Source organism: Vidua macroura, chromosome 2, assembly GCF_024509145.1.
Source record: "Vidua macroura isolate BioBank_ID:100142 chromosome 2, ASM2450914v1, whole genome shotgun sequence".
NCBI classification, from domain to species: Eukaryota; Metazoa; Chordata; class Aves; order Passeriformes; family Viduidae; genus Vidua; species Vidua macroura.
Window position 1 is genome coordinate 30,054,745 of NC_071572.1, and position 14,919 is coordinate 30,069,663.

Sequence of the window (14,919 nt, forward strand, 5' to 3'; positions counted from 1 at the left end):
ACACATGGGGATTTCAGGAAGCTAATTAACAGGAGGGAGCAGTGGGAGTTTCTGAGAAGCTGAGCTCTAATGTAACCCAAAGCCATGGACTAGTAAGCTTTTAGATGCTCCAGCCATACATAATTTATGTTTGTCAGTCACATGGCAGCAAAGCTCATTTTGCATAATGGATACTTGTGATGGAAAAGTGCTTACAGGGTTTCAGCAGAGCAGACAGACCTTTCATCTATCTGTATCAAAGAGAAATTAAACAGTTATGGGAGTTTGCAGCATCCCTGTTGAAAACTCTGAAAGTAAGGCTTTAAAGACGTGCAAAACCTTCTAGATGTCATTTGTGATCACAGAATCATAGAATGGCCTGGTTGGACCATAAAGATCACCGAGTCCCAACTTCCCCTGCCATGGGTGGGGACACCTTCCACCAGACCAGGCTGCTCAAAGCCCCGTCCAACCTGGCCTCGAACACTTCCAGGAACAGAGAATCCACAGCTTCTCTGGGCAGCCTGGGCCAGTGCCTCGCACCCTCACAGTAAAGAATTTTTTCCTAACACGTAATCTAAACGTACGCTTAGTTTGAAGCTACTCCCTCTTCTCCTGCCACTACGTGATATTCAGAAGTACCGCCGCACGATCGGCCATTTACACCGCTTTCCGATTTGGACAGAATTCCTTTTCTCGCCTGCAGTTCCTACAAATACCAAACCCATCAGGCAGCAGAGCAGTGGGTGGGTGCCAGGAATGCCGCGGCTCGCCCGAATTCTCCGCAGGGCGCCGACACCGCTGCGGGAAGCGCCGCGGAGCGCGCGGGCCGTACGGGACCGGGCGCGGGACCGGGCGCGGGGCGGGCGCGGGGCGGGCGCGGGGCGGGCGCGGGGCGGGCGCGGGGCGGGCGCGGGGCGGGCGCGGGGCGGGCGCGGGGCCGTGCGTTACCCGCCGTCCGTTACCCGACGGCCCCGGCACCCACCGGCCCCGGCACCACCATCCCGGTCCCAATGGACGACGCGGAGCTGCAGCTCGTCCCGGAGCCGGCCGACATGGCTTATTTCGGCCCCACCTCCCTTACCTACCTCCCCGTCCTGCAGTGGTGGGTGCTGTCCCCTTGCCCGCTGCCGGGGCCGGGCCGGGGCTGAGGATGGAGCGGGGAGGTGGCGCGGCCGTCTCTGCTTTCCCGTGGGGCTCGCAGGATCTGCCTTGCCACAGGGAGTGTAGGAGCCCTGCTTTTAACTCTTCGCGCGGTTTCGTAGGGCAAGCGTGTGGTTTGCTGCAAAGACCCCATCATCGTGGTGATGTATAAACGATACCAAGCAAGCAGGGAAATTTCCCTGAAAGACCACCTCCTGCCACAAGCCTTAGTGATATGGAGGTGGTTTGACATGGGGGAAATGGGATTTTGTCTCAGCCTACCCACTGGCCGGGATCTGGCCCCTGGCAGCCATCCACTTGCTGTGATGCTGCAGGGCAGCTGTCGAGGCTCTCCCTGGCTCTACCACTCGTGCCTGGTGGGCTCTTGCAGCACACAGGTGGCTGCGAGGAGGTGGCACACTGGCACTCAGTTTGAGATTCTCCAAGGTTATTTTTTCTTGAGCTGAATGTCGAACTCCTTAATGAGACACTTTGTGTAGTGGAGGAAGGCTGTCACCATTGTTTTCTTGGGCTTTGAGAAGAGCATCATCTGTCATGTGACAGCCAAAGAGAAACCAGGGTTACTTTACTTCTCTCCGGAGCACAAATGAGTCCTGCTCGTAAATAATGTTGAAGCTTTTGTGAAACAGTAACAACACATACAAATTTATAACTCATCAGCAAGTGATCTTAAATAATTTTACTCCCCCCATCAGTCATACTTGAGCAGTGGGAGTTAGTCTGCTTTTTCACTGTAATATAGATACCACTGCTCCTATTTTGAAAGGACTAAAGGAAGAGATTCATTCACTGAACAGGTCTGAGACACAGCATAAAACTGAATCATAAGCAATCCTTGAAAGGATGAACTAATGATTCTTTTCATCATGACAACCTTCTTTTCATGGTTTTAAAAATTTTGAATGTTCAGCTTCATTTTACAGTTGGTGCATTTCCAGTAGCAAACCAGATTTTGGTCCAGAAATGGTTTAACAGCAGACTTGCCTACCTGTATAATGGCCTGGCTGCTAAGGGTTCACATAGAATAGGTGGCAAACCCTAAATGTGAGGTCTTAAAATCAATAGGATAAAAAACCCTCTACAGTGTGTGGATACACAGTGCTTTTTCTTTAACCTCTACCTTTCTCCCTTGCCACACTTTCCTTTGGATTTTTTTTGTCCTTATTCACAGTTTTGTTTTGATGCATGCCATAAAAACTCAGGTTTTGAAACCTTTGGGGCTAATAAGTAAGAAGAGGAGTGCTGTGCTCTTTTCTGTGTAGATTGCTTTCCTGATAGAAATATTTTTGTATTATGTGTCAGCATTAAGAAGGTGTTTGACTTACTATTTGAAAAAGACTAGCAGCTTAATAGACAAAAAATTCATGAAATGGAATTCCTAAATACTTTGTTGCTAAGTAGTTAAATGCTGAGAGAAAACTATTGGCAGAAACCAGCTACTGGAGAATGAATTAATTTCTGATGCATTTCCAATGACTCTTGTGATGTTATATTAAGGATGAATTTGAACTTAAGATTAATCTCCTCTGAGACTGCTCAATTGTGAAGTGTTTTGAGATGCTCTAGAAGAAGAAGCACTTCTGCCTGCTGGGAGGCAGAGCTCATCAGGACTGTTATGTAGAATGAATTTCGTTTACCTTTTAGCTTGCTAATGGGAAATACCCCATTAGAGCAGCAGATCCCCTATCTTTGGGTGCAGGTTCCTGCTCAGGTCTAGCCATGAAGCCTTTGCTGTTGGATGGTGGGGCTGGAGGTGGTGAGGAGCTGGCAGGGAGCCCAGCACAGCCTCTTGGGTTGTTGGGTGAGGAGATGGTCTTCAAGGAGGTATAGGTGAGGCATTTGGGGGTCTTTTGCTAGGGAGAAGGAAAGCTGGGGGAAGCAGATAGCATTCTTCAATGGAAAGAGGGGAGGAGGCACAAATAACAGGTGAGGTAAACATCATCAACTGCACAGAGACCATATTCTTACTCAGTCTGTTCTAGCAAGCCAGTTTGCTGTAGACCTTATCCACTGTCTACTGAAAAAGCAAGAAAGATAAACAACTGGGTTGCCTGAAGTCAGGGTACTAAAGCAGAGGATGCTGATTTAAAATCCAGCTGACTTATCACACCCGGTGAATTGTAAAGTCTGCTTTCCCAACCAACTTGATTGTCAGTAAAGACACAGTGAGTAACTGGCACTGTGCTGCACTGGCATTCAGATGATAAATTAATTAAATATGCATAAATAATTTGGTAGAACGGAAACAGAGTCAGAGCAAGAAAGCACTGTGATACAAACAGTGTGTCATGCTTTGAAAATTAATCCCTCTACTCCTTTGATTCAGCTTTGCTCCCATATTTGTACTGTAGCCTGTTATCTTCTGACATCAAAACCATTGGCATTATTTTATAATTAAAGATCATTTTTTTTCCTGGTGAAGGTAATATCTTAGGCTAATAAGTAACCAAGTTTACATTTTCCTCACCTTATTCACACAAGTAGTTGCATTTACTTGACTATGACCATTCTGATTAGTAGGATGAATAGGGATTTGGCAAAAGGATGGATATTTAAACACCTAAGCCTGCTTCAGTCCTGGCAGTTCTGTTATATAGTAACTGTAAATTAAAACTTTGTTCTCCTATTAAACTTATCCTAAAATCAGTGGGGTTATATGAAAACAGAATGTGGTCCTTTATATTTTGTGCACTGTATCCCAAAACACCATATTGCACATTTTAGGTGGAAAAATGTTCATATTATTATTTTTGGTATAGTGGATACCTTTCTATTTAGAAAACCAAAGTTATATTCTTTGATATAACAACATTTTGCATATGAGAAATTCTAATACTGTCTGTATTGGTGTTAATGTTATAATGGTATTGCTAAGTTGTATTAATTTAAAAATTATGAGAGCTACTTAATTTCTTAGCAGAATCTCACATGACCTCTCTTACATGTTGAAAACAAGGAAAATAGGGCTTTAAAAGTTAAAAATAAACAGAGAGTATACATATATTTTTTTTTTTATTAAAAAGTATATTGTTTCCCAGGATACAGATTAACACAAAGGAAGTAGCTCTTTTTGATTCTGTGCTTCTGTAAAATCAGAATGACTATTACAGAGTTCACTGTAAATCTGATCAACTATAAAAATCTAACAATTCTTTCTTCTAACTCTGACATAAACCAATTGATGATTTTTGTTTTAAAGGCTAGCTGATAATTTCTATTTGTGTGGAGGATGCACTGTACCCTGTCGGCTACTATATGAGCTGTATATTGAAACCCGCAATCCTGATTTCAAGATTCAAGTACATCTATCCACCTTTGGAAAGGTACAGAGTAGATACAAGATAAGAAGTAGGGATGTCTAAAGAAAAAGCCTGATCATCAACTATACACACTGCATATCAAAAGACATTGAATAACAGAGAAGAATGAATATGTAATGAATGATGCTTGTGCATTTTCTAATGTATTTTTGCTAAGATGTAGATGCATTTGTACCAGAGAAAGAGGATTGTTTGGGACAGAGTTTATTTTCTTCAAGGAACTGGTGCATGATACATTAGCAAAGATTTCTTTTGCCAGTATATTTTAGAAAGTTTCACAGTTTTCTTTTTTTAACAGCAGAAAGTTACACAACTTATTTCAAGGAGATGATTCTTCTGTCTTTAAAAGACACCTTCAGTTGTTACATAATTTTATGTTTTCCTTTTTCTGTATACTTGAAGAGCTTTTGCTTCAAACATACCCTAAAAAGTTGCTACATAATCATCCAAGCAAAACAAATGCAGATGTAGAACTGACTCTCCTTCTAACAGTTCCACTTTTCTATTACATAGAGGTTGATACAACCCATGGAACAACTGACACTTAGAAATCCAAACTGCAATCACCACCCATAGCTATTCAACCTTTTTTAACAAATTAAGGGAGATACTGTTATTATTTCTTGTTCAAGATTTCTTATTCATTCCTCAGAACTTCCTATTCTATATGGCTAATTTTCTATTAATTCCCATTGTAAGAGCTACTAAGCATTGTTTTAACACAAGCCCAAAATAATTTAAGTACAAGTTGTACCTGAAGCCAATTTCATTTGTATGGCTAACCCCATTCTATGAATAATTTATCTCAATTCAGTTGAATCTAATTTTTTTACTGGATAAGTTAAATCACTTTTGCTGAAAATGAATATTTGAGTGAGTGATCCAGTGTAATTTATTACCACAGCTTAATGGATCATCACCCATCAGCTAAGACCGTGGATAGAAATTGCCTGGCTCAGCATGGACATTGGTCATGAAGCTTGTCACCTTAAAAATCTCTAGGTAGCCACTGGAGAGAAATAAGTAGCTACACATGTTTCCTCACACTAAATGAGTCACCTCAGACAGCTCAGATGAAAGGGGCCTCAGAACTCCCATTTGTTGTTTTTTTTTTTTTTTCCCATTGACTACATAGTCTGCAGTGACTATCTTAGACTTCTCTGCCTTGTAGCCATGTAAATGAGATTTATCCTATCCTACTTGTACCCTTCCAGTGCTCCAGCACAGCTGAGTTACCACCTGTAAAGCCTTCATGTGGTTTACCTTAATGTGTTTGACTTTTAAGCTGGGACAGGCACAGATGAAGCGTGAGTCTGGTCACATGGAAGAGCTGATGTGCCAGAGCTGCTGTGGGCTGCTGCTTGCAAGTATTTGCTCTCAGCCTCAATCAACCCTGTGTGTTGCAGTGCAAGTTGACACATCCCAAAGCAGCAAGCTGGGGTGCAGCTCTCCAGTGGCTTGAAATGGTCTGGCCTTCTGCATCAAGAGAATGGACCTTGTGGAGAGCAGGAACTGCAGCAATCCTGGTTTAACCTGAGTGCATATGTAATCACTTACCACAGCCTATAATGGGCTGAGCTATTAATAATTTACCAAGCTGTAGTAACCTGACTGTGCTCCATGTGTGTGGACTGCAAGGACTTTTGCAGTCCAGCCCCATGTGGATCAAACTATCGTGGTTGAAGACGCTACTAATCTCATCTGCCCTATCCCTCTGCCCAAAAATACATCACTGTCTCTGTAAGGAATAGCAGCAGGAGGAAGGATATGTCTTGTGCCACAAAAGCTCCAGTTTTATAGGCTGTCCTTTTAGAAAAATGGGATTATGCTAAATTATCAATTTGAGAAAGGGAGCAGCTGGGGTGGATGCATGCAGAAACATGTAATGAACAGGTCCATCATAAAAACTAGAGGTGTGTGTTGATGAATCCTTTATCAGGCCTTTAGACCAACAACACACTGTGCAGAGTCCAAGCTTTGTGCTGCTCACAAAGTCTCAGTGGAGACTCTCCTCACTCCTTGCTAACAGGGAGTAAATCCTCTCTTCCTGCTGTATTGGGAATATTAGAGTGTCCTGGGTTAGTCCTGGACCCAGGTGTCCTGAGTTAGTCTCTGTTAGTCTCAGGACAGCTCATGCAGAATAATAATAGTGAAGTGGATTATAAAATCCTGACAGTCTCTAATTACTCTGTAGAGCCCAACCTTGACAGATACTGCACCACCTCAGTTCACACCACCACAGTGGTCAAAAGGTTGCTTTGCAGCTTGATGATTCAGGTCCTTTTAAGACAGGTAAATCTGGCCCTATCCTTCCAGTACACTTTCCAAGAGAATGTGGGTAGGTGAAGCCCCTTGTGTAAGTCCTTCTTAAATGAATAAGGCTTCAAAGTCTGGCAGAGTATGGGACCATCAGGGCACCTTCAAGTTCCCTCAGCTGATTGATCCTGCCCTGGCTGCAGGGGGTCGCTTGGCGTGAGCACGGTTTTCTAGTGCAAACTATAAAAAAAATTCCTACCTGAGAGACGTAACCCTTTAAATTATTTAGCCTTGGATCTGCAAATGCCTGATTGAGTTTAGTTCAACAGTTACCATTTGAGAGGTATGTAAGAACAGGTATTAGCCTGGAAATTATGAAAAGCAAACAAAGTGATTAAAGACAAAAAAGTGTGCCAGATACATTTTTGCATCTTTGAATGAATTTGCCAAGTATCTCTAATTTTCTGTTTGTTTATACAGCTTATTCAGTTAGTTTTCCCAGGCCTGGTGACAAGAAAGCGGACCACAGCAGGGAGTATCAGGTATTGGGTTTGGGTCCTTTGTTTGAAAATGTTATTTATAACTATTCTAATAAAATTTTAAAGTGGCTAACTTTTCAGCCCCAGTACTGTAATATGGCAGCTGAATTGTTGGTTGCAAGTATGTAACACAACAAAAGATCCAGAGTAATTCATGGTGTAACCAAGGACATTAAAATAGAGTTAATTCTATGAAAACCACCACATCAGATCTGTTTTGGTAAGGCATGAATTCCAGACTGGACTGCTTTTTAAAAGACCTTAGTCCTCCAATTTGTATTAGCTATTAACAGCATGGTTTGCATGAGACATCTGCCAGACATCACAGCCTTACTGAGAGCTCTTCAGACACTGCATCTCTAGGCCAGGAAAGGCTCTGGGATGCACAGGGGTGGTGATTAATGATCAATGTCTATATTGTGCTTTTTGTCCTTGCACACATCCATGGAGTGATCCAGCACGTACTGATGGTCAATGGAAATGCTGTACAGTTTCAAACCATTTAAATCGGACAACTTCAGGTCCTCCTCCTAAATGTTCTTTCTTTTCCCTTCCCTCTCTTTTAGAGCGCAGAGTTTGATGCTTTTTTTTGTATCCAAAGTTATACTCACACACTGAACATCCAAACTAGGAAAAGGGATGTCTTAAGGTCATTGAGACTGAATAATTTTACAAGCATTTTGTGTAACTGTCAAGTATGGGCTTTGAGAACAACATGCCCTGACTTGTTTCCACTAGTCTGGACTTGCTATCAGCTTGAGCTAGGAGATCCTATATTTTGGGAGTGCCTCACCTCAGACACTCCTAGGCTTCTGCTCACAGCAGACAGGATTTGGGATGGTGTTTGGTGGCCTCCATGTTCTCTCTTCCCATCAGCAGAAGGTTACTTGCACCTGGCTGCAGGTGGCTCTGAAGCACAGCACTGCTCCCCTGGCTCCTGGTGACCCAGCCTGGGAGGAGGCAGCTGGCAGCACCTTGGTAGCAGAGATGGTGGCTCTGATTCTCACTGAGCTCAGATAAATCTTACAGAAGGTCTGGCAGTTTTCTTGAGTTTTAGCTTGCCATGACACTGATGGGCCGTCCAGTCACTGAGCTACTGTAAATGGCCAAGGAACACCTGGACTAAGTTCTTCAGCTTCCGTGGGGATATGGGGACCTCTGTCTGCTAAGAGTCTGTTTCCTGACTTCACTAACTGTCCTGTACAAATCTGAGGTACTCAATTCAGATGGAGTTAAATAGAATGATCATCTGCTTTCAAAAGAGGATTATGAATTATTTGCTGACTTGTTGAAAATCATACGGTTAATATTTTTTTAATTTTCTAGATATCATTATGATGGAATAGCTATCAAGAAGGAGTCTTCCTTTTATGCACGTTTTTGCTGTCTTCTGTATGAACAAAATTATCTCAGGTTTGTTTTTAAAAATGTGTTAATCAAAAAATGTCCCATGTCTATATGTTTTCTATCTATGAAAATCTGTAAGTCTTCTGTTGAACACTGACAGTAGCATTATATTTTTCTTCTCATTATAAACACTATGAAAGTGCTGTGCCATTAAATGCTGTGCCCTAATAGGCAAGCTGCATTTTGGAAACAGACACTGCCTAATTAGACTTCCTAAAATTGGATGTTTTAGCCATGTAGATCTTAAGAGTAGGAACTCATGCTGAACCTAAAAGAAGAGCTTAATATGTTGAGACTCTAAATGGGACCTCAAAAAATCATATTGAAATGGCTTCTTGACATTCTATCACCTTCCTCATTAAGCACTAGGCTGGAAAAATGTATTACAGTATAAATGACTGTGCTGTTTTGGAGAGTCCTACACATAATCTTGTTATCTGGGTTTTTTACTGCTTGAAACAGTACTTCAAAAATACTTCATTCACTTGGTTTTAAAATATCAGATTTTAAAATCACCTCTTGTAAGATAACATCAATAAGAAAATGTGTAAGACAAATAAAAATGGATTGCAAAACTTAAAAGCCTAAAATCCTAAAATGAATGTAAGATACTATGGTAGGTTAAAGGGTAGACAGGAGCATGTTGTGGGCAGGAGAGGAAGAATTCTCATGGCTGAGCTCATGATTCAGATAAACAAACCACAATCTTGAATTTCTTCCCAGAAAAAAAAAAAAAAAAAAAAAAAAAGGGAAATGCTGACATTCTGCAGCAGTTTTACACTCCTTTACACTGAAGAAAAAATTAGGTGCAGTCAATGCCTTGGACTTTGAAGACCAGGTTTGTATCCTCATTCTCTTACAGTCTTGTACATTACTTTAGTGTGTATATAGGTAAATTCTGTAATTAGGTTTCCATTCTTTAATATGGAGATACAGCATTATTCTGTGGCATGAATGTTACAGTCTATAAGGACCCAGATATCTGGTGATGCTGAAACTGTTTCAGTGATATTTTATATAATATTTACTTAATTGAGTGCATGCTTTGGAAAAACATGGAAAAATTACACCCATAGGTTTGTTGCTTTTCTTCACAGGTTTTATGGCAGGTAATGTTGCAGAAGTCCATAGAGGGACAAGGGTAAATGTTGAGACAGGACAGAGGATCAGGTTCTGTAGATGATGGACTGGCAGTCTGTTGTTGTGAGACTAAACAAATTATTCATAGGAAATTTGAGGCTGGTTTTCCATGTCACGCTTACTGAAGGGATATGCATACCCAGTATGCCCAGAAAAGGCCTAAGGTTTGACATCCACAATGAGGAAAGGTCTTGTCCACTGTTAAAGGGATATTGCAGGTCTCTGCTAAGTTTCTGCTGGTCTTTCCTTTTCAGGGAAAGAAAGGTGTTTCCCTGCAGCATCATTTAAAAATAGCAATCTTGATGGGATTGGAAAAGGAAAGGTGATGTTTCTGGTCATATGAGAGCTGAGAGAGACCAGAATGATTTCAATTCATGCTCTCTTTTCCTTCCAGTGTAGAAACATGAGTTTATAAAGTAGGAGGAACCAAAGAAGCAATGTTAGCTGAGTTTGGGGCAGGTGCAGAAAGGACTTTAGCTGGGAGACAGACACACCACATATGCCAGCATAGCTTCTGTCTTTGGCCCTCCTCATGGAAATGAGCCATCTCCTCTATGGGCTGGAGAACACCCTGTAGGTCATGCTTGACCGTAGGGGAGCTGCTGCCCTGGCTGCTCCAGGCCTCCTCCTCCTTCTCCACCAGCTGCAGAGGTGCCTGCCCAGACACCTACTCCTAAAAAACTGTGTTTAATTTGGCCAAGGCAAGGAATAGGATGTGCTTTCCAGGGAAAGGACTGACATCAACCAGCCACCTACTGATCTTGATATTGGTTCTTAAGATGAACACCTGTCCTGCTGAGAAAAGGCTGAGGGAGTTGGCATTCTTCAGCCTGGGGAAGAGAAGGCTGCAGGGAGACTTTAAAAGCACCTTCCAGTGCCTAAAGTGAGCCAACAGAAGAGCTGGGGAAGGATTTTGTACTGAAAGAGGGTAGGCTTTGATTGGATATTGGAAAGAAATTCTTTACTGTGAGGGTGGTGAGACACTGGAAGAGGTTGCCCAGAGAGGCTGTGGATCCCTATCCCTGGAAGTGTTCAAGGCCAGGTTGGATGGGACTTTGAGCAACCTGCTCTAGTGGAAGGTGTCCCTGCCCTTGGCAGTGGAGTTGGACTGGATAACCCTTGATGGTTCCTTAGAAACCAAACTATTTTATGATTCTATAACTTCTCAGATTAAAAAAAAATCAAAACATAAAGATCATATTCAGACAAAGATCATATTTCTAGCTGCAGTACAAAAGTCCCTTAACTACAAAATTATTTTGTCTGATGCTTCCTTCATTAAAGACAATTTTAAGAAGACACTAAGATGTTGAGGCAAGCCAGACAGCTGAAATTAGAACAGCTTCCACTCTAAATTCAGCTACATATCCCTGTCCCAAGCCAACATGCAGGCCCACAACACCTGGGCAGATGGGTGTCACAATTACTTCTTAGTATCTCATATAGCACAGCAGGAGAAAACAGAGAGAAAGCTGTAGAAAAGCACAAGACACAGCCAGAGAAGGATGAGTAGCACAGCTCTGAAAGAAATAATTAGGTCATATACTAAAAAAGCATCTGCTTCAACCAAATAAGTGAGCTAGTTTCCATATGTGTGGAGTTTGTAATTTTTTTTCAATTAAGTCATGAAGGAAATAACTCATCTTTACTGTCCTATCAGTACAGTTCAGTACATCACCATTAATTTTTCATTATCCAATCAAACTGATAAAACCAGCAATGGAAAAGTCTAGATTGTTTTTTACTTTAAAAAATTGAAATTTTGAAAAAGTAATTAAAACCTGATGACTTCTTTACCTGCAAGAAGAAATTGTGTTCTTATATAAGTAATCATATGTATAAATGCAGCAGGGTATTTGACCTATAGTCTCAATTTTTGAGAGTGTACTTGTGTGGAAATTTCCAAATCAGAGTGAAGATTATTTTTAATGCACCATTTCAGTGCAGTCCAGTGCCAGTCTCTTGTCCAGACCCCTCTAATGGGATAACTTCTCTGGCTTGTTGCCATTTTCCTCAGGCAGAGGCCGGGGAGATCTGTTTCAGCAGTGAAGGTGTCCTAAATAGCTACTGCGCCCTCCCATGCCTGAATAAAATCCAACATGCAGATGCTTTTCCTGTCACACTTATCAGAGAGGAAAGTGGATCCCTGAGCCCAGCTGAGAGACCACGGCATCCATCAGCCTGTGGGTTGGCAAGGAAAAGAATGGTTTCAAAATGATGGACTCTTTCTAATTACTGAAAAGGATATTTCTTGACCATGATAGCCAGCAACTGACATGGTGCTGGTAGTGAGGAACTAGGCTTCTGAAGGATCTGGCAGCTTGGGAGCTATGCTTGTGGGTGTCACAGAAATGGCAGTAAGATTATGATGGTTTGCCTTTAAATACAAAAAATGTGTTTGCATTTTGGTGGTCGGTGGGACCTTGGATGTGTCGGGGTTGGAACATTTTCACACAAGGGATGATGAGGTCTTACACAGCACCTATGAATTGATTCATTTAGAAATCTTCAATTCTTTGAAGATAGGTGTACCACTGCTCTGATGATGGCACTATGAAAATAGTGCAAATATATGCAACTGTAGTCAATGAGATCTGCAAATTTATTACAGACATGAGGGAATACAGTATTTACTGATTTGTATTACAATAGAATGTGTTCCCTCTCAGAATGGGAGCTTTGAGGACAAGCTCTCCCTAAAATGGTACCTGGTCTGGCTCAGAGTACAGCAGTGTTTAAAAAATGTCATTGAATTTTGGTTCTGTAAGAGTTGCTTTTTTGATTTTAGTAATAGGCAAGGTTTAGGCTCCTGACTGGCTAGTGAAGCAAATGTACTGTTTTTTCATTAAAAGAAATTATTTTGCTTCTAGCAAATTAACTTTTCTAATCTCTGTGTAATCTGACAGTCAACAGCATGCACATTCACCACCTTCCCTCCTTTCATTTTTCTTTTGTCTTTCCCATTTGCATCTCTGTTATTCTTTATTTCATCCCCATTGTTGTATTTCCCATTTTAGCTTTAATTCCCACCCCATAGCATCGCCCAAACTCTGCAAGAGAGAGATGGTGAAACTCCTTGTGATTTTTTTGTCTCCCATTTTCCCCTTCTCCCACCCACCTCCTCTTTTGTGTGTTCTGTCTTTACTCAGGCACTGCTCTCTGGGGGAAGTGAACATCTCTGATGTGCAGCCAAGCACCAGGTGAGTCCCAGCCCCCTTTGGTAACAGTGGGAGCACACAGAACTGTTTGTTAGCGTTCTGTAGGTGTTTGCACTTAACCAGCACCAAGCTCCTGGCTGGCCGCTGGGTCACAGAGGACTCCTTGTCTGTCCTCCACGTCCCTGTGTCAGGGGAGTGGGGAGCCAGGCTGCCGAGGGAACCAACGCACTGGAGGCGTGCCATGCTGATATGTGTTGCCATAGTAGCAGCAGCAGAAGATACAGCTGGCCGCCTTCTCAGGGAGAGCAGGAGCTGGAAAATATTAATTAATTTTATTTCACAGGCTTTAGAAATCTGCGGGAAGGACCTATTTGAAAGAAGTGTTATGAAACATCTCTACTTACGTGTGTTTGCTTTGGCCAGTTACCACTTCTAAAATGTTCGGGCAAAAGAGTCACCAGCACTACCAAACATACTCAGCATGAATGTTGTGCCCTGTCTTGGGCAGCCAAATTGGTTGTTTTGCTGGAGCACAGCATTCATGGCACAGAGTAGGGCAGAGGGAAAGGTGGCAAGGACCAGTCCTGTGGATGGCAGAGAGTGGGGAGGAAGCATTTTCAGTGGCTGGAGTTTACAGGCAGACAAGTTGTACATTTTGGCCTCTGTCCCTTCAGGGCGTATGGTGGTACTCTGGTTTGTAATGCATCACAGCAGTGAAACCCAGTAGCCAGGTTCTGATTAGATAGCCTGCCACCTTTCCAAACAGCCAAGTCCAGCAGGACCCTTGAGTTTGAAATGACTTCATAGACAGTGAGCAGGTGTCAGCAGCAGATGGAGGCTTGACTGGAGACATCCAATTTTTGCAGCATGTCCCTTTTACTAGCAACATTGCCTCTCCCTCTGATACCATCAGCCTCAACAAAACAGGCAGGGAGAGAGCTAGGAGAAAGTACAACAAGAAAGCAGCCTGTTGTGCCTGCTTTCAGCAACAAGCCAGTGGTCAAGCGTTAGCAGGTCTAGGTAAATTCTGACTGTGTGGAACAGCATGGCCAACTTGCAAAGTAAATGGGAAGCAGTCAGAAACAAAATGCCATCTAAACTTATGTGTCATGCAGAAAATGTAATAACTGTGAAACCTAAGCAAAAGGATTCTAATGTTTTTGTTATTTCCATATTTGTAATAGTTATTATCATTCCAAACAAACTGCAACTAGAAATACAAACCCATGGTTCTGGTGCAAGAAGTTCAAAGACATTGCCCTGTTAAATGGTCAATTGTCATTAAAATGAATGTTTAAGTGTAATCTTAAAATTCATAAGTTGGTCCCAGATTTGTTAGAAAATCATGGGATTACCAAATGACAGGAAAGAGAGCGGGGTTTATCTCCCAAATACAATTCTCCAACCTAGTGTACTCTATTGAGTTTGAGCTCATTTTCTTACTAAATACAGAATGAATCTGTGAGCTTTTGAATGTTTGTTTGTTTTTTCTGTTATTTATTTTATCACAGTAGAGGTTCCTGGAGTTCTGAAAATGCAGCTGATTACAAGAAGAATAGACAAAAAAAAGGAACAGTGAGTTTCAGATACATTAGACATAACAAAATGTCTATCTGTGCGTTTAATTACAACTTCCATCTAATATGTTCTGATGAAGTACAGCTAGCCCATCTTCCTCAAAATAATCTTGATCTGTGTAATTTCACTACATGCTTAGTTCCCCCACTCCTATTTCATCCATTAGCTAAATATTTTTGTTGTCTTAATGTCACATCAAATAATTTTTTCTGTACTGAGAGCAGAAATTGTGGCTGACAGATCAGGTTTTGAATATTAGGGGAGTTAGTGGGGCACAGCCTTCCTTGCCTGAGGCCCACAGTAACAGACCCTCATGCTGTTGAGCCAGTGTCTTTTGAACATGTCGTTTCTTCCTCCACGATGACATCAACATGCTTG

At 42.0% G+C, this 14,919-nt stretch overlaps 1 protein-coding gene across 3 annotated transcripts in view; it reads left to right on the forward strand.

Moving 5' to 3' along the window:
* The first annotated feature begins 897 nt into the window (after window positions 1-897).
* RFX8 (regulatory factor X8) overlaps window positions 898-14,919 on the forward strand; it is a 33,471-nt gene continuing 19,449 nt past the window's right edge. For 2 of the 3 annotated variants that reach the window (XM_053971509.1, XM_053971507.1), the window contains exons 1-6: window positions 898-1,084; window positions 4,343-4,466; window positions 7,200-7,261; window positions 8,585-8,671; window positions 12,955-13,005; window positions 14,475-14,538. In XM_053971509.1, coding sequence (XP_053827484.1) covers window positions 993-1,084; window positions 4,343-4,466; window positions 7,200-7,261; window positions 8,585-8,671; window positions 12,955-13,005; window positions 14,475-14,538 — 480 coding nt within the window. In that variant the 5' untranslated portion in view covers window positions 898-992. The remainder of the gene's footprint in view (window positions 1,085-4,342; window positions 4,467-7,199; window positions 7,262-8,584; window positions 8,672-12,954; window positions 13,006-14,474; window positions 14,539-14,919) is intronic. The other variant, XM_053971508.1, reaches the window with a different exon arrangement.